Raw genomic sequence first — 24,419 nt, forward strand, 5'->3', positions numbered from 1 at the left:
AAAGAGATTTTATTTTACCTATACTCAGGGAGAGTGTATTTAGAGAATATATGTATAAAATTGAAAGCTAATCTATATAGTATTCTGTGCTTGTGATAGAACAATTGGTAAAGCTGTGTCCCTCTCCTCCAAAAAAACTTAGTTTATTGTGAGGAATGAATGGATACCCCATAAGACAAATTAAAATTTGAAAATTGCCTAAGTGGAAGATTAAAAGCTACTTTAAGTTGTTTTCTTTTTTGCATTGTTTTTACTTCCTCCTAACTAGCTTGGTACATGCCCAAGTCTATGACTTTCCATGTTTATTAGGATTTGGCAACTATTGCTTGCAAAATTCGAGAAATAATCACTTTGAATCCATTTCTGAATCTATAACCTTTTATTGATATAACTACTGCTTATTCTTATTACTACAGGCTTATTCCTATCTTTACCTTGTACCCCTGGCTCCTAGGAAAGATGTCAGTATCTCTGTTTATATAATCTTTTGTCAATTCATGGAAATTCTATTTCTACTGACTCCCATAGAGAAAGTGATAAAGAAAAATACTTAGAGGTCATAAGTAAGTTATTTAATAAGTGTAAACGATTTGAGCTACTTTTCTAAGATGTTACTTAGTCCTGGAAACCTTTCTCATATAAAATAACGTTTTCTTTCCTGAGTCAGGCAGCTGCAGACCAAGGAAAGGTTGCATACCTGTGTTTCCTGTTCAGACTGCTACAAAACTAGGAGTGATACTCAACTTAAACTGGTCAAAAGTTTTTTTTTTTTTATCTTTTAAAGATTTTATTTATTTTGTGTTTTACAATTCTCCCCTAATCTTACTTCCCTCCCCCAACCCACCCCCCCAAAGAAGACAATTTACCAGTCTTTACATTGTTTCCATAGTATACATTGATCCAGATTGAATGTGATGAGAGAGAGATCATATACTTAAGGAAGAAACAAAGTATAAGTGATAGCAAGATCAGACAATAAGATATGTTTCTTTTCTAAATTAAAGGTAATAGTCCTTGGTCTTTGTTCAAACTCCATAGTTCTTTCTCTGGATACAGATAGTATTCTCCATTGCAGATAGCCCAAAATTGTCCCTGATTGTTGTACTGATGGAATGAGCAAGTTCATGAAGGTTGATCATCACCTCCATGTTGCTGTTAAGGTGTACAATGTTTTTCTGTTTCTGTTCATCTCACTCAGAATCAGTTCATGCAAATCCCTCCAGGATTCCTTGAATTCTCATCACTCCTGGTTTCTTTTTTCTTTTCTTTTTTTGGGTTATTAAAGTAAATTATATTTTTTCTTTAATTTTTTCTTACAATAATTTGTTATAAGATTAAACATAAAGCCCCCACTGCCTCAAGAAGATGAGAACCTCAAGCAAAGTGAGAGAGAGAGAGAAATTGTACTTCAATCTGTGTTCGTATTCCAATGGCTCTGTCTCTGGGGTAGTTGCTTTCTTTATCATAAGTCCACCAGAGAAATTGCTTCAATATTCTTCCCTACAGTTGCTATTACTAGCTGTACCTCCACTCTATACCTCCCTATTCTCATTTATTCCATTCTCTCTCTCCTTCATCCTGGCCCTGTCCAAAATTGTGTTGTATCTGAATACCCTTTCCCTCAATCTTCCCTCTTTTCTCTCATCTATTTCCCCCTTCCCTCCCCCTTATTTTCACTTATCCCATCCCTTTCTTCTCATTTTTTATCTAGGGTAAGGCAGATTTCCTCACCTTATTAAGTGTGTATGTTATTTCCTCTTGAGTCATTTCTGATGAGAATGAAGGCTCATTCATTCCCACTTGTCTTCCCCCTTTCCACTGCATTGAAAAAGCTTTTTCTTGACTCATGTGAAATTTCTTAACTTCTTCATCATCTCCTTTCCCTTCCTCCCAGTACTTTCCTTTATTACCCATTGACTCCATCTTTTTACTATATTATACCATTATATTTCGCTCCTTCCTATGTCTTGTCTATATATGCTCCTTCTAACAGCTCTTATAAATGAGAAAGCTCATATGAGTTATCAATATCTTCTTCCCATGAAGGAATACAAACAGTTTAATATCACCCAAGTTCCTCATAGTTATTACTTCTCTTCCACCTGCTCTAGAGTCCTGTACTTGGAGATGAAACTTTCTGTTCAGCTCTGGTTGTTTCAATAGGAAAGTTTTAAAATCCCCCATTTCATTGAACATCTATCTTTGTCCCTCACAGAGGATATTCAGTTTTTCTGGGTATTTGATTCTCAGTTGTAAACCAAAATCTTTTGCCTTCTGGAGTATTATATTCCAATCCCTTCAAGCCCTTAATGTAGATGCTGCCAGATCCTGTCTAATCCTGACTATGGAGCTTCAGTAGTTGAATTGTTTGTTTCTTGTAGCTTTTAGAATTTTCTCTTTTATTTGGGAGTTTTGGAATATGTCTATAATATTCAGGGAAGTTTTTCTTTTGGGATCTCTTTCAGGAGATGACCATTGAATTCCCTCAATTTCTATTTTTACCTTCTGCTTCTAGGATCTCAGAGTAATTTTGCTGTATTTTATTTATTGAAAAATGAAATCTAGGCTCTTTTCCTGATCATGGCTTTCAGATTGTCCAAGAATTTTTAAATCATTTCTTCTGGATCTCATTTCAATGTCAGTTCTTTTTCCAATGAGATATTTTACATTTTCTTCTAATTTTTGGCTTTTGTTTGGAAGAGTTCTATTTCTTCCTGATTTCTCACAAAGTCATCACATTCCTTTACTTGCATCCTGCAGTTGAAGGAGTTATTTTCTTCAGAGCTTTTTTATCTCCTTTTCCAGCTGGCCAGTTCTGCTTTTTAAGGCATTCTTGTCCTCCTTTACCTCATGTATTGCCTTTTTCCATTAGGCCTAAACTAGTTTTTAATATATTATTTTCTTCAGTATTGTTTTGTATTTCTTTCACCAAGCTACTGATTTGGTTTTCATGATTTTTCTGCATTGCTCTCATTTCTCTTCCCAAGTTTTTGGCAACCTCCCTTAATTGCTTTTCAAAGTCTTTTTTGAGCTCATCTATAGTCTAAGTCCATTTTCCATTTCTCTTGGAGGTTTTGGATACGAAAGCTTCGATTTTGTCATCATCTAAGTATGGGCTTTGATCTTCCATGAGACTAAGGTAATTCTCTATGATCAGATTCCTCTTTTTCTGTTGTTTACACATTTCAGCAGCCCAAGACTAATTTACAGTACTTCCAAGGCTTTGGGCTTTGGGGTTTTTTTGGGGGGTGGGAGACACCCCAATGTGACTTTTATTCCTCCAAGGTCTTATACTCCCTCCCCTGTGCTTTGATATGTAGATGACCACCTCACTCCCCTATGCTCTGGAGTGGTAAGGAGGTGTCCTGCTTGGCTTTCTTGGTATGGAAGCCCAAACAGCAACCTGAATCTGAGTATAGGCAAAAAGCAGAGTCTGACCTCAAGGGAGAGCAGAGAAAGTTATGCAGTCTCCCCTGACCCCCTTACCATCTTTGGTCTTTGCTCTAGGGGCGCAGACTGCTTTCTTCAGATTCTCACTGCAGGTTCTGCAGCCAGTGTTCCCTTACTCCAAACTCATTCTGGTGTAGCCGAGTTCTCTCAAAGCCCCTTCAAGCTGTTCTGGGGTTGTGCTGCAACCTGGGGCTTTTTCTGACTGGTGAAACACACCTTTTCCATGGAACTTCTTTTTTTTTGATCATTTTTATATTTAATATTTATTCTCATTTTGTACAAATAATGTTTTTTACATTAATAAAATATTCTTGTTTAAGAGTAAACAAAATACCCCCTCCCCCCATTAATATAGACTTCCTTGAGCAATAAAGTAAAGGGGAGAGAAAAAAATTAAAATTAAAAAAATGATAATAGTAATAATTGTAGGTATGGCCAGGTGGTGCAATGGATGGAGCACCAGCCCTGGAGCCATGAGCACCCTAGCCCACATCTGGCCCCGTACACCCAACAATCACCCAGCCATGTGACATGCAAGCCACCCAAACCCCACTGCCCTGAAAAAAACAAAAATAAATAAATAAAAAGACCCAAAATAAAATAAAATAGTAATAATATTAAGGGTGGCTGGGTGGCAGGCAGAGCATTGGCCCTTGAGCCAGGAGCACCTGAGTCCAATCTGGCCTCAGGCACCCAACAATCACCCTGCTATGCAGCCCCAGGCAGGCCCCCCCAGCCCCATTTGCCCTAAAAAATGTGCTTCAGTCTTTGTTCCAACACTAACTACTCTTTCGCGGGCGGATCACATTATTTATGAGTCCATCAAAAAAGTTACTTCCATATTTTTCCACCATTGCCATTGCTGATTGCAACTCCCTCCTTTTTTATTTCTCCACTACCATGTACTATATTTTCTCTCTCCTTTCACTCTGACTCTGCTGTAGGGTAGCTGAATGGCGCAGCAGACAGATCCCTTGCCCTGTAGCCAAGAGGCCCTGCACCCCCATACCACTCCTTAGGCCCAGCATCCACCTGGCCCTATGGTCTTGGACAGGCTATCCAATCCCAGCCCCTTGCAAGAAATAAAAAAGAAAATGTGTTATATCTGACCATTCTCCCCCCATGGTTCATCCTCTCCTCCATCACTCACATCCCCGCTTCCCCCACCCCCCTTCTGTTCTTCTTACTCCAGATGCCTATGCTCCATTGAGTATATATGCTGTTTCCTCTCCTAGCTGCTTCTGATGAGAGCAGATTCCTTCATTTCCACTTACCTTCCCCCCTTCCATATCATTGCAATAGCTCATTGTAATAAAGAAAAAACTTATTATATGAAATATCTTAGCCTATTCCCCCTCTTCTTTTTTTTCTCCCATTCCATTTCCCTTTTTTCTATTGACTCCATTTTTACACCATATTTTATCTTCAAATTCAGCTTTCTCCTGTGCTTCATCTATAAAAGCTCCTTCTACCTGCTCTATTAACTGAGAAGGTTCATATGAGTATTATCAGTGTCATTTTTCTATGCAGGAAAACATGCAGCTCATCATTAATTCCTTCATACATCATTAATTCCTTCATATTTTCCCCCTCTCCTCCAATCTCCATGCTTTACCTGAGTTCTGTATCTGAAAATCAAACTTTCTGTTCAGCTCTGGCCATTCCAACAGGAACATTTGAAATTCCCTTGGTTCATTGAAAGTCCATCTTTTTTCCTGGAAGAGGACATTCATTCTTGCTGGGCAGTTGATTCTTGGCTGCATTCTAAGCTCTTTTGCCTTCCGGCATATTATATCCCAAGCCCTATGAGCTTCCAATGTAGTTGCTGCTAAGTCCTGTGTGATCCTGACTGCAGCTCCACAATATTTGAACTGTGTCCTTCTGGCTGCTTGTAATATTTTCTCTTTGACTTGGTAGTTCTGGAATTTGGCTATAATATTCCTAGGAGTTGTTTTTTTGGGATCTCTTTCTCGAGGGGATCATTGGATCCTCTCCATTTCTATTTTGCCCTCTGCTTCTAAAATATCAAGGCAATTTTCCTGTAGTAATTCTTTGAAAATGGTGTCAAGGCTCTTTTCCTGATCATGACTTTCAGGTATTCCAATAATTTTTAAATTATCTTTCCTGTCTGTTTTCCATATCAGTTGTTTTTTAATGAGATATTTCACATTTTCTTCTAATTTTTCATTTTTTTTTTGGTTTTGAAGTATTGATTCCTGATTTTTGGTAAATTCATCAATCTCCCTGAATTCTATTCTTTGTCTGAAGGATTTGTTCTCCTCAGAGAGTTTTCTTATCTCTTTTTTCCATCTGGGCCAGTTTTGCTTTTTAAACCATTTTTCTCCTCAATAACTTTTTGAACTATTTTATCCATTTGACCTAAGCTAGTTTTTAGCATGCTATTTCCTTCAACATTTTTTTTTGATTTCCTTGACTAAGCTGCTGACTTCATTTTCATGTTTTTACTGCATCTCTCTCTCTTTTCTTTTCCCAGTTTTTCTTCTAACTCCCTCATTTGATTTTCAAAGTCTTTCTTGTGCTCTGTCATAGCCTGAGCCCAATTTCTGTTTTTCTTGGAGTCTTTAGATGCAGGAGCTTGTGCTTACTCATCTTCAGACTTAGTGTTTTGATCCTTCTTGGGCTCATATGTGAAATATTTCTCAATGGTGTTCCTCTTTTTTCTCTGCTTGCTCATTTTCCCAGCCTGAGCCTGGTTTTGGTTTGCTTCCTGAGTTTTGGGATACTCCCACAAGGGTCTCAGTGTGTGAGGCTCTGTCCTCCCTCCTGGTCTGTGCATGACCATAAGCACCTCCCTCTGCCACAGGGCTGAGGTGGGGCAGGGCCTGCTGTTCTATGGGGGGGGGGGGGGGCTAGACTGTGATCAGGATCTGAATGTGGTCAGAGCCCCAGAGTCCTGTTCCAGGGATTGAGCTCTAGTCTCTCTTCACTCCCCTCCCTAGGTTCAATGGGCTCATGCCCTGGGGGCTCCTGCTTACCAGCTCAGCCTGCTTCTGTTCCAGGATCTGGGCTGCTGCAAGAACATGTTCCTTGCTGTCTGCCCTGAGGGCTGGGCTCCACGTGCTCCCTCTGGCAGAGGTCCCCCACTTGTCCCCCAATTTGTCTCTGGTGCTCCTTGGGGTGTAGCTCAGGAGACTCCCCCAGTGCTGTGAGCCATGGCTCCTGGTGCCCTGGGGCTGCCTCTGGGAGCCTGAAGTTCTTTTGCTCCGGTGGGCCACCCCTCAGACCCTGGGGAGCAAGAGCCTTTCTGCTCTTTTCCAGCTTACCTTGAGTAGGAGAAACTTCCTCATTGGGTCCCTCTGTGGGTTCTATCTCTTGAAAGTTTAGTTAGAGTCCTTAGCTTATGAGTTTTATGAGAGAGTGCCTAAGACAAGATCCATTCTTGTCGCCATCTTGGCTCCACCCCTTCCATGGAACTTATAATTTATCTTAGACTGGCAAAATATATCACTCAGTGTTTCTGTGGATTCTGCCCCTCTAAATTTGGGCTAGAGTAATAATTTGGTGGCTTTTGGAGTTTTGGGGGGAAGGATTTCCCAGGAAATACTGTCTTCACTCCACCATCTTGGCTCTTTCCCCTGGCCAAAAGTTTTGAGTTTCCCTCTGCCAACTCCCTCTTGTCATAGGCAACTTAAATATTCAGTATCTGTTAAAGCACTGTGTTAGGTACTAGAGGGGATAGGCTGTAAGAGAAATTGAAAGTAATATCTCATCTAACCCTCATCCTTTTTTAATTATTGAATTTTTTTTTATATCACTCACTTTGGATTAATGGGACAAAAACTTCTCAGATAGATGAAAATAAAGTATAGAGAGGTGTAAAGTTTTCAAAGTACTTTTCTAGAGAGTATCATTTAGGGTTGGGGACATAAAAGAATTCCTAGAGGAGGCTTTGAACGAATAAGGAACATTCCAGAAGAAGGGATTATAGAAAAGGTAGCACTAGACAAGTTTTTTGGAGTGGTGAGGAAGCTCTATATATTATACAGTAAGGAGCATTGTAAAGGAGGCTGGAGAGGTCAGAAGATTAAAGAGCCCAGGGCCCCTAGTGCTTGGCTGGGGTGTCTAAAATTTTTTGGGTGACAGGAAGCCATTAAAGGGGTGGCATGAGTAGCTTTATACTTAAGGAAAGTGGCAACAAGAAAAAGATGGTTGAGAAGACAAAGAATGGGCACAGGAAAGTCCTTTGTTCAGAACTGAGGTAATAATCTTTCCCTCTATATTAGGTGATGCCCACAAAAAAATCAGAATGGAATCACTAAGTCCTGCTTTTTGTCATATTGTAGAGAATGGAGAAGGGTGTACTAAATTCTGAAACTGCCTGGCCTTGACCTTTTTTTTTCCCAGCAGGCCTGAGCTCAGCTTTTGAGGGTCTTTAATGCCAATGTCATAAAAATACAGTAGGATTTCTTAGTAGTCAAGGGATTCAGATAGCAAACCTCAGGCATGTAATACTTAATCTAAGACGGCCTGTATTATAAACCTGACTTAGTTACCCTGGCCTTATTTATAAACCTGGATGTACCAAGTTGTTAAATTCTTAGGTTTCAATTTAATGAGTTTCTGTGGAAGTGCTTCCAAAAAGAACATTAGCAGAATCATTTGCAGACAAATCAGGTTGCTAATCAAATTCTTATGTATACATTTAGGAAGAAAAAAGAAATGTCCTTCATCTAATCAGGATTTATAGATCAAATGTAATAGCTATTTCATTCAAAACAGCTTCTAATTTAATATTTTTGCAAAAACAAAGCTAGGCCTTCCAGTTTATAAACTGCTGAAAAAGGGTTTAGAGATTAATCATATTCTTAAATTTTTCAAGTTTCTTAGTCCGATCATCTAGTAAGAGGCTATTCTCTGGACTGATAGGAAACCCCCCTCCAATGTCCAAAAAGGAAGAATGAACCAGAAATTTTAAGATATAAGCATCTGATGAAATGTAACTTACTCCTCTTGTTTATCATATGACCTAAAAATGTAAATTTATATATACTTATAGATAAGAAAAATGAATGGGGAATATCCTAAATCAAGTCAAATCTTTAAACCTATCATCACAAACCCTTTAGCAATTGTATTATTTTTAGCAAATTATAAACCTTAAACATAAAGATCAACAAAGTTAAAGAACTATTACGTTCTCAAGGTTGTCAATCACTGTTACTGTAATGCCTTTATAAACAAGTTGCACATTATTTCTACCAATCCCTAGATGGAACTTCCTAAAAATACCAAAAATCCTTACTTCTCATATGGATAAGATAAATGTGAAAGGAGGCCAGGAGAATAAGATGAGAGAATAAGATATGGACTCTAAGATACCTTAGAGATTTGCTTTTTATAAACATGGCCCTGTCTTGGACTCCCTTTCCAAGGAGCTCTAATGAATATAGTCAACAGATGAACCTTTTTGAAACCTGGTCTCAGTTAGTGAGATATCAGCATATTACAGGACTGAAGAATGAAAAATGTAACAGTGGCTCAGTTGGAATTCTGATGACGTTGCAAAGACACAAATAAACCTTAGAACATTCAGAGAAAGTATAAAGCATTTTATATTACATTTATAAACTGGATTCTGTGTATCACATCTAATCAAAGCATAATATTATGTGTGCCAGCCTGCAGTTTTAAGGTAGAAATCCATCCAAGGGCTTACTCTTACACATGCTGCCAAATACAGTAAAATCCTATGTATCATGAAAGGCTGAGGAATAGGATTATGGGACAAAGGACTTCAAAGCTGGAAGAACACCAAACTCCAACTCCCTTATCTTAAAAGATGGGGAAATTCAAGGTCAGAAAGCAGAAGTAATATTCATATTCTTATAGTCAAAGTATCAATATGAAAAAACCAGAATCAGTACATATATCCCTGAACTCACAGAAGAATTTTTTTCCACTGGGATGATTAACTGAATAATAGCAAACTTTTATCTGGTATAGAATAGGTAACCCAAGAGTGGAGTTGGGGTAACTCCCAACAGTGGAGTAAACATTAGACTAAGAGCTAAATGGAAAATCTGCCATGTGATCTTGGAGGAAATCTTTTTCTCTTTGGACCTCAATTTCTTGATCCATAAAATAAGTGGATTTCAATTTCATGCATATTTGTTCTTTCTTCATACCCAACTTTGGAGGCAAACACTTGGCCTAAATCTATTTATTCCTTCTTAGGGCAAACACTGGATATTAATATATGTAAGTTGAGTCCTTATTACGGTCAAACTTATGAAGGTAGTCAGTATATATTCATATTTGCATAAACACTTATATACATATATATGTATAATCTATAAAAATTTTCAAGGAATTTTTTTTTATCATACATTAAGGGGAGAGCTCAAAAGGAGGGATAGAGTAAAGGTTAATCCTCATAAAATGATGAAGGGCCAAATTCATTTTTTTCAGTATTCTTTCCCACTTTTGAGACTTTATCAGACTCCTTCTCCATCCTCCAACCCATCCTAAATCCTCCATGCTGTTCTAATGGCATTTTTATGGGAGGCAAACAGTTTACACTGTGATAGTGATTTAGTTTGGATATGGCTATTTCATTTCTATAGCAAAGTGGACAGAAATAAGCTAAGTACAACAGTCAACAAAGGAACAGCAAATAAACTAATATAGCTGGATCACATTATATAGAGATGAATTGGAGCATATTTCTTTTCTCCTGGAACTTCTTCAGAACCAGAAGGGGGCATAAATCTAGTCTTTCCTGTCAAGGCCCATTTGAGGAATAATGTAGGACAGGCTGGAACAGCATCATCCAAACTTTGTTGTCTGCGAGGTCACCATTTGGGATGCACAGCTTACAATTGACCCTGAAAGATGTTGTAGAGTGAAATAAGTTGAAGGAGAAATATCTATCTAGATTTTTAATAGAAAGAAAAGATTATTTGTACCTGTCTGTTGTTTTCTGAGAGTTTCCTCTGACCCAAATAGTTATGCTTAAACCCCCAAATGTAAATTCTTTCCAATTGCTCAATGTAACTCCATTGTTAAATGTAAATTCATCAAGATAAGAGCAACCTCAGTCCATCCCTCTATCCTTCCTCCAGTTTCCCGCCTCTCAGTCTTCCAAAGTGGGTACCTGCCTCTCAGTCTTTCAAAGTGGGTTCCTGACTCCAGTCATGAAGTTAGGGGTGGTTATTCTTTAACTCCCCTTTTTTTCTACTCAGAAGTTCTCAAGATTATAAAAGTTTGGCCCACATTCCCCTCCAAACTGGACCCATTCAAATGTAAGCCCAATCATTTCTTATGGTTTCTTACCTTTCCTTTCTCCCTTTCCCTCAGGCAGTTTTCCTCAACCTTTGTTATATATTCTGACTTTAAGCAACTTGCTGTCACTTCAGATAAACTAAATCAGTGAATGATTTGCTTTCAATTTTGCAAGCCTGTGGATTAAAAAATCTAAGGTATTACATCTTTAAGGCCAGTTGTAAATTTTTAGCTTTCAAGAAATCTGTTTTTTGGGCTCTTTTTCTGGTGGCAGTACCCAATTCCCCATCATAAGATAGATATGGGTGGTAGGAGCACAGTCAGGGAATGAGATGCTTCTTTCAAATAATTCAATATGGGTGCAATAGGGGTAAGTCTGATACCACCAAGAAATGGGTTCAGGTTTGATGCTGGAACAAATTTAGACCCTAATAGTTCATTGAGCAATTTACAAAGGGACAGTAAGTCTATTCAACAAGGATATTATAGGACAGATATTGGGTAAATGCATGCCACCATCTGAATTCTCCTCATGGAAACTCACCTGAACAAATTGAACTAGATGTGACATCTTCCAAGTTGAAAGGGCATGGAAATCTAGCTGTCTTCTGTGTTGTTGTTGTTGCTTTGTTTTGCTTTGCTTTTAGGAAGCTACTACAAGGAAGAGAAGCAGCTTGAACTCTTCTCTGTCCCTTTCCAATTCTTTCCCACTGTTACAGACCTTTGCTTCAGGCATTCAAAGACATTAAAACCTAATGGTGACATTGTTTGGAGGTTGGGAGAAAAGGTTAAAGCTGAGAGAAAATGGTTCTTGTTTTTTGCTTTTTTTTTTTTGCTTGTTTGTTTGTTTTATTTCCCCTGAATTTCTTCGTTCAAAATATGCAGGTAATATTTTACTTTTTAAGTCATTAAAAGTCAATAAAATATTTTATAAGAGTATCATGTCTTATGTACAATTAAAAAAATAACTTGTTCAGTAATTTTTAGTCTTGTTTGATTCTTCATGACCCCATTTAAGATTGTTTTTAAGCAGAAATACTGAAGTGGTTTGCCATTTTCTTTTTCAGAGCATTTCACAAATGAGGAAACTAAGGCAAACAAGGGTAAACGACTTGCCCAGAGTCCTATAGTTATGAAGTATCTAAAGCCAGATCTGAACTTAAGAAGATGAGTCTTCCTGATTCCATGCCTTGCACTCTGTCTCCCTATACTACCTAGATGCCTACATAGAAAATAATAATTTTTGACAAATAAATAGACAAAATGGATTCAATTAGTGATTAACAATCCATAATAATAAATTGATTTTTTAAATGTTGCACATTATTCACAAAGCTGATAATACAGGATGGACTATATTCATCATATCATGAACTAGGAGATTTATGAAATAAACTCTCCCACCAAGATTAATGACTGTATTACAGAAATATGATTTAACCCCCCACCCAAATTAAACTGCAAATTCACTAATATATTAAGATATATTATAGATAATAATTTGATGACAGAACAATAGTTATCAACCATAAAAGAGATTTTATTTTTCTTTCCCTAAGAACACTTAAATTTCAGAAGTGATGACTATCAACAGAGAACACACAATTTTCTTTAATCAAGACTCAATATAAATTTTCATTCATGGATTTCCTAAGTGTTCTCTACTATTTATTCTTTGATGATTTGGATATTAGCAAACATCAATTTTAAGAAACTATAAGTTATTTAAAGATAGGGAACATATCTTGTATATTTTTGTGAGACTTTTAATGTTACAGAGTTCCTAGGTATAATTGATGGTTATATACGCATGGTGACTATTAACTCTTTTTTTTTTTTAATTTTTATTTTTTTTTGCAAGGCAAACAGGGTTAAGTGGCTTGCCCAAGGCCACACAGCTAGGTAATTAGTAAGTGTCTGAGACCGGATTTGAACCCAGGTACTCCTGACTCCAGGGCTGGTGCTTTATCCACTGTCCCACATAGATGCCCCGACTATTAACTCTTTATGCTAAATCACTCTGAATATTTTTCTCTGAAAATAATTTTTTCTGTCCACAGCTTCCTCACAGCTTTTTTGACTTCAGAATTCCTAAGAGTATATATGAGGGGATTTAGCATTGGAGGCATGACTGTATTAAACAAAGTGACCAGTTTGTCTGCTCTAAATGTGGTGGTTGGACGAATATACATATAAATGCAGGGGACAAAGAACAGCAATACAGCAACAACATGAGAGCCACAAGTTGAGAGTGCCTTTCGCCTGCCCTCAGCTGACTGAGTTCTCAGGGTGAACAAGATAACAGAGTAGGAAATGACCAGACAGAAGAAAGCAATCAATGAGATCATCCCACTGTTGGCTACCACCATGAGTCCCACTGCATAGGTGTCAGAGCAGGCAAGTTTCAACAATGGGTGGATATCGCAGAAATAGTGGTCAATCACATTGGGTCCACAGAATGGCAGTTGAATGGTAAGGACAATCTGAATGATGGAATGCAGAAATGCTCCAATCCAAATTATCAATACCAAGATCTGGCACTTGCTGCAGTTCATGATGACTGTGTAGTGCAAGGGGCGACAGATGGCCACATAATGGTCATAAGCCATGACCGTGAGCAGGAAGATCTCTGAGCAGCCAAAGAAATGCACAGCAAAGAGTTGAATCATACATCCATTGAAGGAAATGGTTTTCTTCTTTATGAACAAGTCAGTCATCATCTTTGGGGTGGTGGTGGAGGAGTAACAGATATCTACAAAGGACAGATAACTGAGGAAGAAGTACATGGGGGAGGTGAGGTGACCACTGAAATTTACAGTGACCACTATGAGGAGGTTCCCCAGGATGGTCAGGAAGTAAAGCATTAAGAAGAAACCAAAGGCCACTCGCTGCGTCTTCCAACCTTGCAGGATTCCCAAGAAAACAAATTCTGTCACATTGCTTGGTTCTTCCATCTATAGTCTGCTCTATGACTAAATATTGATCCAAACAAACATGTCATTGCAAGAAAGCCACACACACACACACACACACACACACACACACACAAACACAAATACACAGTAAACCTCATTGAAGAGAGTGAAAAGTACACAGCATGTAATATATTCCAATAAATATTTACTATTTGCTACATACAAAATACACTATATGAGTTGGAGAAACAATAGAAGATGAAAAAAATCTACTCTCAAGGAGTTTATGTTATGGAAAGGTATTTTTAATTCTATTGTCCCCTAGTTCCCTCACATGTAATTTGGAGACTTGAATTAAATGACTTCTTATTTGCTTCTATATTGAGATCTAGTTTTGTTCTTATATTCCTGAGAGGGAGAGATGGCAATAATTTATATTATTATGCAAGATGATAATTCAAAATTCCATAATCCCATAAAACACATTTATATTTCTCTGAACATACAAGGAACAGGATATTTGAATTTACTATGAGTTAGTGTATCACCCATAGGAAGATTATCCTAAATAAATATATGATCATCATGAATCTTGCAGAATCTTGCTTTGATGGCTCCAATAAAGCCTTTTACCAGAGTCTAAAGATTTCATAAAAATAAGACTTGGGAGAAACACAGTGACCTATAATTATTTTACTTTATTTCCATTTAAGTATCTGCATATCTACTATTCAGATCTTTTATTTTTCTAAGTGAATCTTGCAACCAAATTATATTGCATTAAGGACCAGTGAAAGGAAATGGTTTGTGGAATCTTCACTAATAAACATTAGGAAACCATGAACCACCCTTGGTAACCTTGGTAACTGAAAGCCAAGGACATTTTAGTCCATTCCTGTGCCAATTAAGCTATCCACCAGGACTTAATATCATCCTCTGGTCAACTTACCAACTTACCAACTATGTGACTTTGGACCAATGACTTAACTTCAATGGCCCTTATGTTCCAAATATACAGAATGGAGTTGTAGAAGATATACTCTAAGGTCTTGTCTCAAGTTTCATACTTTTACAAATCTGTAACAAAAATGGAGTCCATGTTGACTCAGTGAAAATGTAGCAACTATATCACATTAACGATATAATACAATTAAAAAGGACGTCAAAGGCAATCTAGTATGTTCTTTCCTTTTTAAGGAAAACTGAGGCCTATGAAGGTTAAATGTTTTCTTATAATCACAAAGAAAGTAAAAGTAGCAGGATTTGAAGTCATGTGCTCTATCTCTATATGTATTACAGCATCTTTAGTGACCTTATTATTTTAACAAAGACATACTACTTGTTCATTTAACTCAGTCTTCCATCTCTTATTTTTTTTTCAGTTTATGGAAGTAATACCTTGTTCCTGGAATGCCTCCATTTCCAATTCTTTAAATCTTTAGATGTCCTCAAGGCTCAACTCAAGAAAGACTTTCCAGGTTCCAGTTCTTTCATTCTTCAAATTACATTGTGGGTACACAGGCTATTCTAACAGCCATAACACAAATCATCTCCAAGTAAGCCACCACCTGGACAGTCTTAGGAGCTGGCATGCCGCCCTGAGAGATAAGGTGAGCCGGAGTCCTTGGGAGCCAGAGTCCTTGGGAACTGGACATTCCGCCTCACTGTCCAAGGGCACTAGACACAGCTGTACCTTATCATCTCCTCCCTAATGTACCCTCCTACCCTGTAATGCAAGAAGCTGCATATACACATCGCTTGCACACCTAACAAATACCTCATTATTCTTTGTTCTACCCCGGAAGACCTAACAGTATGTATGTAATAGCTAAGAAATACTAAAATTGAGCTGGAGGCATAAGGCAGTAGTGGCTTGACTCCTTATTCTCAGCTCCCCTCCTGTAAGGAGGTTGCCGCTGTGGGCCCCAAGGAAGCAAGCCACAGCATTACATTATATTTATTTGCTTCAATATTATATTTCCAGGTAGAATGTAAACTTCTAAAAAAGGTGAGGTGTGAGAGACAATAAATAGAGTACAAGACCCAAGTACTTGCCACAAACAAGTTGTGTCATCCTCAGGAAGTCACCTATTTCTATATACCTCAGTCTCCCCATATGTAAAATGAAACTAATGATAAAACTTGCATTCCAAGAATATTGTGAGGTTCCAATTAGATAATATTAACAAGATACTTTGCAGTCCTTAAGTTATCATAATCATCATCATAATCAACATCATAGACAGCTAGGTGGCAGTGTGGATAGAATGCTGGGTCTAGAATCAGGAAGGCCTGAGTTCAAATCTGAATACAGTCAGTTTCTAAATGTATGAACCTATGCAGTTTATTTAGCTTGTTTTTCTCACTTTCTTCAACTGTAAAATGAACTGGAAATGGAAATGACAAACCATTCCAGCATATTTACCAAGAAAAGCCTGAAATGAGAGCATGAAGAATCAGACATGAATAAAAGGCCTAAACTGAAATAACATTAAAAAGAAAATATAATGATCATGAAGATTCTAAGAAATTGCATGCAAAATGTGCTTAATTATAGTTTGTTCAGTTTAATCTTAACTCTTGTCTAACACCATACCAGTATAAAATTTAGCTGCCAATATAACCAGAAATCAATTAATTAGGTTTTGCTATTTGTGACCTGCTAGCTTTTTTATAGCTCCTGAAACAAAACAAAATAACACCCCTAAAAACCTCTTGGTCATTCCTCTACCATGGTGAGAGAGGAAAAGGAAACCTTATCTTCTCAGTATCTAGGATCTATGGAGAGATAGTCTCTTCTTCAGGAAGTGAAAATAGGTAGAATCAATTTTTGAAACCATTGAAATTATCTTTCTTCTAAAATACTTCATTGTTAGAATATTTGCTTTCAGATGCTTATATATTAGTATTTTTCAAATGCATAGGTGCAAAACAAGTCCCTCTATCTTACAATCTTTCATTTCTAAATGCATATGTTGTAATCCACATGGAAAAATTGAATGTCTATGTGCAAAAGATTGGTCTCTACATATTTAATATAACATAGATGCATACGCCTAATTGAATGTCTATGTGCAAAAGATTTGTCTCTACATATGTAATATAGCATAGATGCATATGCCTTAGTACATTCATCAAAATAGTATAAGCTATTCAATGAAAAGCAATATATACTTCCCCATTTAAATAATTTTTTCAAAATCTGTCTTTCTACTGGCTTCCTTCTTCACATGACAGGAATATTCAACCTGGGAAAGTCACCTAAGTTTTCCAATTCTTAGTTTCCTTGCCTGACAAATAATAATTATAATAGATGACTGCTCAAGTTCTGTCCAGCTTTATCCTTCAAAGATCTTAATATAATAAGATCTCCATTATTCAAGAAGGTAAGAATGAGGTGGTGGAAATCTTTGCCAAGATCTTATGGTTACTCAAACTTTTATCCTTTTTCTTTCCCTTTCTAACAAATTTCTAAGAATTGATTTTTCCTATCACTTTTCTAAAAAAAAACCAAGTGATGATCATCTTTTTATCTCTAGATATTTTTTCATCATCTTATTGAACTCTTAACCCCTCTTGGAGGACCCTGGTTTTTATTGCCTCTTTTATCCTCTATCAGGGATGTCATTGAATTCTCACCTTTCTCTTCTCACCTATCTTATCACTCCTTTATTGTCTCAATTTCAATCTTTCTTCTCTGATTGCTAATACCTTCAGCATGAGATTACTTCCAATTTATCTTCAGATATCTTCTTTGTATGTGGTTATTTGTATGTTGTCTTTCCCATTATATTGTAAATTTTGCTAAGGATAGTGAATATTTTTGAATTTCTTTGTTCTTCCAGTTTTCAACAAAATACCTAGCACTTTAATAAATATTTGTTGACCTTATTTCCTTTTTAAAGAATAGTATTCCAGTATATCCATCCAAATATCATCTAATTACATAATATTTCCTTTATTTTTATTATTATTGCTCTGATTACAGAATAAAGGGAATCAATGCTAGAAGGACTCTATTGATCATCTTATGAAAAATCCCATTTTAGAGGAAGAAACTGAGGAGCAGAGTGGGGAATTCACTTTCCAAATATCATACGCACAAACTCTCTCTCTCTCTCTCTCTCTCTCTCTCTCTCTCTCTCTCTCACACACACACACACACACACACACACACACACACACACACACACCAATCTTTGAAATCTTTTCATACTTCCAGTCTAACTGCTTACTAGTTCCATCTCCCTCTAGCATCTCAAATTCATTAAAGAATTGGCAATGATTTCTAATTGTAGAACCATCTAACTGTGGTCATGAAGGAAATTAAGAATATTTATCAGATTCTAGGGTAGTAGAAGTAGTAGGAAAAAAACTTCATTAAAAGGGAATATGCTAAAGTGGAAAGAAATCTATAAAAAGAGTCAAAATTCTTAGGTATGAAATTTGATTCTACCACTTACTAGATGTGAGACCTTGGATAAGTCATTCAACCTCGAGTCTCAGTTTTTTCATTACTGAAATATGAGAATTGAACCAGATAGTTTTTAATTGCTTTCCTGCTTGGAATCTGACCCTATTAGGATTTTATAATCATATTCCTAGGAAGGTAACATGATGTAGTGAAAGAAAATGGGATTTGATTTTGAATAAAACTCAAACTCTGATACCTACAAGTTTCTATGACTTTGGGCAAGGCATTTAGAATTTTTCATTTTGGCTTTCTTCATTCATAAATAGGAGATAATGTTTCTTTTGGTATATGCTTCACAGAGATAATGAGGAACAAAAGACATAACATATGTAAACTGCTTTGGGTAAACTGCTTTGTGTATCTTAGAGCTCTTCAAGTATGTGTAATTTTGATACCTCTATTCACACAGGCACAATAGTGTGCCTGATTCACTGCAGTCGGTTCTAAGTTATCTCAAGGAATGTTTCTATCAATATAAAATTGTTAAAAAAAAAAGATTCACCGTATTTGTTAAATAAATTCTTTGTGGAATTTGTGGAAATTAATTCAACATTTATTTGCATTCCTGAAGAAATTTAAACTCAAGTCACTCAGACTACTAGAATTGTGGTTAGTAGATCATCCACTAAAGTGGCTTTAATATTGGATACTGGTAGTATAAAGAGGCAAAATAAAATTACACAGAAGATATGAGTTGGAGTGGATCTTAGAACTCATTTAAATCAAAAATTAAAAAAAATTAATGTTGGAAGGGAATCAAGACATTATCTAGTTCAACCAATGTCAGCAAAAGAATCTTTTCTACTGAGAGTCATTCAACTTTCGCATAATGAATTTAAGTGAGAAGGAAACCATAGTCTTTCCTTTTCAATGCTCCTGGTATAATCTATACTCCTGGAGACCCTTTCTAATCATAATTTGGTTGATTTGTGATTAACAGTTTTGGGGTTATCAACCAGAAAAAAGTACATTATGTTTTAACTGTTTCAAATTCAGTCCATAATCATCATTCATTTACTCATATAAACATGGAGACAATGTAGGTTTTTTTGAACAAAGAATAATTTTTGATTCTATACTTAAACACTAAAAATGAGAGCATTGTTATATTTGTAGCAGAACTATAAAGAGGAATAAAGATGTAAGAACTGTCAATTTCTTTTTCACAGGCCTTTCTTTATGTATTTATCTATCGATCGATCGATCTATCCATCTATCTATCATCTATCTAGTAAAGTTTGCATATTATTTTTAAATTTTTCCTGCTTGGGGAAATTACTACTACTACTACCACACTACTACTACTACTACTACTACTACTACTACCACCACCACCACCACCACTGCCACTGCCACTATTATTGCTATTGCTGCTACTTCTACTAAACCATACTATAAAGAAAAACATGATCAACAGTTTTAGAGAAATTACATAATGACAGATGTTTATATCAAATTTTTCCTAACAATAAAGATAATATCCAAACAAAATAAAGCTATTGGTTTATAGAAAGAAGGAAAGAATCATTTTCGGAGAGAAACTTACCTGTTCTGTATTAGACCATTTGCTCATGATCTATGTAGCTTCTCTTGATCCTTTGAGAGTCTCTTTTTTTAAGGGACTCTCAAAATCTGGAAAATAAATACATATTAGGCTTTCTATAAATTAATCTCCAGACCCATGCATAGGTACCATGAAAGACATTAGCAGATATGGTTTTTTAAAATGGGATCTTGAGTTTTGCTATTCAAAACACATCATGTAATTCTTGCCCCCCCCATAAAAATACATCTTCCTAAACTGTAACCTTTACAATTCTGTGTCTACTAAATAGCATTCTTTGACCAAAGCTGCTAAGTCAATCTCCATTCTCCACAACAGAGTTGATAGACACAGATTTTTTTCCCCACATTTCTTTGAAATGGATTAAAATCTAGTTTCAGTCACATAAGCAGGAAGCAAAACACCAGTCATTTTAGTTAACTGCTTCAGTTTTTACCAGAAAATGTTCTACATGGGACTTCCCTTAGTTATACATTATTCTCTGGTATCAGTGAAGAGGAAAAAAAGAAAAGAAAAAGAAGGCTCCCCAAGTGAGCAAGGTCTCTATAATGAAAACTTTCATATGAGTTTCTAAATATATGAATTAATTAAGGCTTGGGAAAACTCACTGTCTTTCTCTCCTTGGAAACAATGGCTCCTTAGTAGTAAGTGACTTCCCCAAATGCCTGGACACTGAAGATGTGTCTCTGGAGAGAAACTTTTCCCACTTGGGAGGGTTTACCAACAATAATAGTTAACTGAGGTTCAAGCCTAGATTTAATAAATTGTCCTTATGTAAATTTAACAAATTATTCTTATGTAAATATCTGTTTCTTGCAAATGGTGAGTTCTTAACTAATAATTATTTATTGATTCAAAATGCAGATTGAGAGATTCATCTCATTTTGGACAAGGATAATATGGCAATGTGCTTGGAGGGACTACATACACATGTGTTTATCAAATATGTATTTAATAATTTAATAATAAAATTCAAAATATATCGAGCATATTTATAATTCATATTTATTTGGACATCTTAAATAATATTGATTATATATTATTATAAATTAATATTAACTCTATAATAATATGCATAGCATGCACACCAAAAATCTAGTGACAATTTTGCACGCAGAAAGATGCATATATGTTGTGTGTCTGTGTGTGCCTGTGTGTGCCTCTGTGTGTGTGTGTGTGTGTGTGTGTGTGTGTGTGTGTGTGGAGAGAGAGAAAAAAACAGAAACAGAAAAAGAAGTAGAGATAAACAGTTGGGGAGAGATAGAGAGACAGTTATATAAGGACAGAGACAAAGTCAAAGAGACATAAAATGAGTCAAAGACAGATTAAATGAGACAGGCAGAGACAGAGAACATGTATCTACATATATAACAATGATTTCATAATTTATTAAATATGAATATTTTGTGTTTATGTATATTACTTCAAATATATTCACTGTATAATATCCTTGCTATATAAATAATTAACATTATTAATTTTATCGTTGCGTGTGTGTTAGTTTTTAATGACTATATATGTGTTGTATATTTTTATGAATCTATATATATGCTTATATACACATACAACCATGCATAAATGCATTAATATATAGATATTTGTTTCTAGATTCATTTTTTGATTGTTTTAATAGTAAAACTGGAAGAGGGTTGGGAAAAAAAACCAATGATTTTTATTTTAAAATAACTAAATGTTAAGTGTCACCCTCAATTGTAAATGAAAGAACAATAAAAACAACAAAACCCAAGTAATTTGCAATCATACTTATATCCTTTGACTATGAATTATTTTGAAAAAGGACCTCACACCTTTCTTTATTAGATTCCAGACTGTGAGTTTCAGATACGAGATGAAAATATGGTGGTAAATCGATGAGTTTATCGACCCTCTTTCTTGCTTCAACTCGTGCTGTGAGACCATTTATTATTGCTGTTATTGTTTACCTGTGTCAGTTGTGTCTTTATGCCTATATTTGAGGTTTTCTTGGCAAAGATACTGAAATGATTTGCTATTTACTTCTCCAGTTCATTTTACAGATGAGGAACTGAAACATAATAGAATTACATGACTTGCCAAGGGTCACATAGCTAGTAAGTGCCTAAAGTCAGATTTGAACTCAGTCTTCCCGATTTAGGAGTTGGTATTCTACCCACTATGCCTTCTAACTCCCTGGAAGGTATATACTGAGAAATGCTTCAATCATACTTTTTAAACTTTAATGAAATAGATAGATTAGATGTTTGAAAAAATATTCACCCATAGACAAAAATGTACTGGAAGTATTACTTAATTAGAAGCTGAAAATTTGAGGATCAAATCCCTGTTTACTCTATGTATGATCTTGAATGATTCATTTGACTTTAATATAAAATTAATATGTTGTGATAAAATTTCACTAATATTCAGTCTAATTGCAAACTTTATGATCCTATTGAAAAACAAAGTAATGAGACTAGAGACCCAGTCAAAAATATGAAATAAATGGAATTTTCCTTTCCATTCTACTCCTCTGCCAACCTTCTATATTCATTTCTATCTGCTTCTTTAGTAATCAGTGGATGGAAGTATGACATTTTTATTTTATTTTTTAAGTTGGCATCCTATCATTATAAAATAATCCATGCCAACCATCTATGTTTGTTCTTTCCTACTTATTGCCCTAATAATTATAAAGTTCTTTGGAATTACAATATCATCTTCCTGGGTAAGGGAGCCAACAGTTCAACCTATTAAATACCTTATGATATCTTTTTCCTGTTTACTTTAATTTATTTTTATTTACATTTCTCAAGTTTCGTATTTGAAAATCAAAGATTTTATTCAGTGCTGACATTCACATAAGAAATATTTAAAATGCCACTACTTCATTAAATATCCATTTTTCCCCCTGAAGGATTATACTCAGTTTTTCTGGGTAGGTTATTCTTGGTTGTAATACTAGCTGTTTTACACACCTAGATTGTCAAATTCCAAACTCTGCAAACTTTTAATGTAAAAGCCACAAATTTTATGCCATTCTGAGAGTGGCTCCTTCATATTTGAAAGTTTCTTTCTGGCTGCTTGCAATATTTCTCCTTGACCTAGGAGTTCTGAAATTTAACTATAATATTTCAGAGAGTTTTCATTTTGGGATCTTTTTTCAGTGGATGAAAAGTGGATTCTTTACATTCTTATCTTCTTCTCTTGTAGGATATCATCATGGAATTATCTGATCCTTTCTTGACAGGTGATATTTAGGTCATATTTTTATTATGACTTTAAGTAGTCCAATAATTCCTTTTTTTTCTTTTCTTTTTTTTAGTTTTTACAAGGCAAATGGGGTTAAGTGGCTTGCCCAAGGCATACAGCTAGGTAATTATTAAGTGTCTGAGACCGGATTTGAAGCCAGGTACTCCTGATTCCAGGGCCGGTGCTTTATCCACTGCACCACCTAGCCGCCCCCAAGTAGTCCAATGCTTCCTAAAGTATATCATTTAGATCTATTTTTCTTGGTAGTTATTTTTTCCAATGAAATATTTCACATTTTCTTCTTTTTGTCATTCTTTTGATTTTGTTACTTATTTCTTGTTATTTCCATTTGCCCAATTCTAATTTTTTCCAAAAACAATTTTATTCAATTAATTTTTCTTCATTTGATCAATTCTGTTTCGAAGGTAGTGACCTTTTTGTGTGTGTTTGTGTGTGTGTGCATGTTCATATGTGCATGTCTTTGTGTGTGTGTGATTATTTTACCATTTGATTCATTCTTTCCTTGAATAATGCTATCTCCTTTACCAAATACTTGATTCTTTTTTCATGTTTTTTCTTAAATCACTCTAATTATTTCTCTTTTTTTCCTTCTATCTCTCATTCAATTTTTAAAATCCTTTTTGTTCTCTCTCTGGAATTATATTTTTGAAACAGCTCAATTCTCATTTTTCTTTGAGGTTTTGAATGTAGCAGCTTTGATTTTTATGGTCTGCTTCACAGTTTGTGTTTTGATCTTCCCTGATACTCTAGTATCTTTTTTATGGTAAGACAAGTTTTTTGTTGTTTGCTTATTTTTCCAACCTATTTCTTAATTTTTAACATTGCGTTAAAGTTGAACTCTGCTCCCAGGGTTGCAGAGGCACTGATCCAATTTATAGATTTTTCATAACTGTTTTCAGAGCTAGTTTTGGGTAGTCTATTAAGTTTTTATTCCTTCCAACGTAGCATGATTTAAGAAGAATAGTCACTGTTCTCCTGGTTTGTGCTTTTACCTCTGGGTGACCACAAGATTTTTTTTATTTAATCTTGAACCTCTGTTTAGGATCACTGCCCAGCTGTGAACACAAGTTGTAGTGTGATAGTATTTCTCTCTACCCTGAGATAAGGACCTGAAACAGTATATGGACACTGCAGCAGAATCCTACACCCAAGTGCCAGAAAAAGATCCCCTTCACTGCATTTTGTACTTCTATGCAATTACCCATCTATGCAATTATCTTGCCCCCTTAATGTCTGTGGATTGAGAATTCTGGAAACTGCTATTGTTGATTCACTTACCCCTTCCTTTCCTATTCAGTACCTGCTACTCTCTTATTGGACTACAGCGTGCACTGCAGGGCAGTCTTCCCTTACCCCATTAAACAGACATTTCCTGCTAACCTAGATGGTCTTGAGTTGGAAATTGCTTCACCTTATCTTTTTGTTAGTTCTGCCACTCCAGAATTCATTTTATGACATTATTTTAAAAGTAGTTTTGTGGGGAATTTAGGAGGGCTTAGTCGTCTGTTCATCTATATCATAATCT

The 24,419-nt window shown here is 35.8% G+C and overlaps 1 protein-coding gene across 1 annotated transcript; it reads right to left on the reverse strand.

The window, feature by feature from the left end:
- Window positions 1-12,707: 12,707 nt before the first annotated feature.
- On the reverse strand, window positions 12,708-13,646 carry LOC141519679 (olfactory receptor 4S1-like). Its single transcript, XM_074231848.1, has one exon. It carries the CDS (start codon window positions 13,644-13,646, stop codon window positions 12,708-12,710), a length of 939 nt encoding a protein of 312 aa, XP_074087949.1.
- Window positions 13,647-24,419: the final 10,773 nt, after the last annotated feature.

This window comes from Macrotis lagotis, chromosome 3 (genome assembly GCF_037893015.1).
Source record: "Macrotis lagotis isolate mMagLag1 chromosome 3, bilby.v1.9.chrom.fasta, whole genome shotgun sequence".
In the NCBI taxonomy this organism is placed as follows: Eukaryota; Metazoa; Chordata; class Mammalia; order Peramelemorphia; family Peramelidae; genus Macrotis; species Macrotis lagotis.

Excerpts from the sequence above, each read along its gene's own strand:
- LOC141519679 (XM_074231848.1), bottom strand. The coding sequence starts at position 13,646 with ATGGAAGAACCAAGCAATGTGACAGAATTTGTTTTCTTGGGAATCCTG.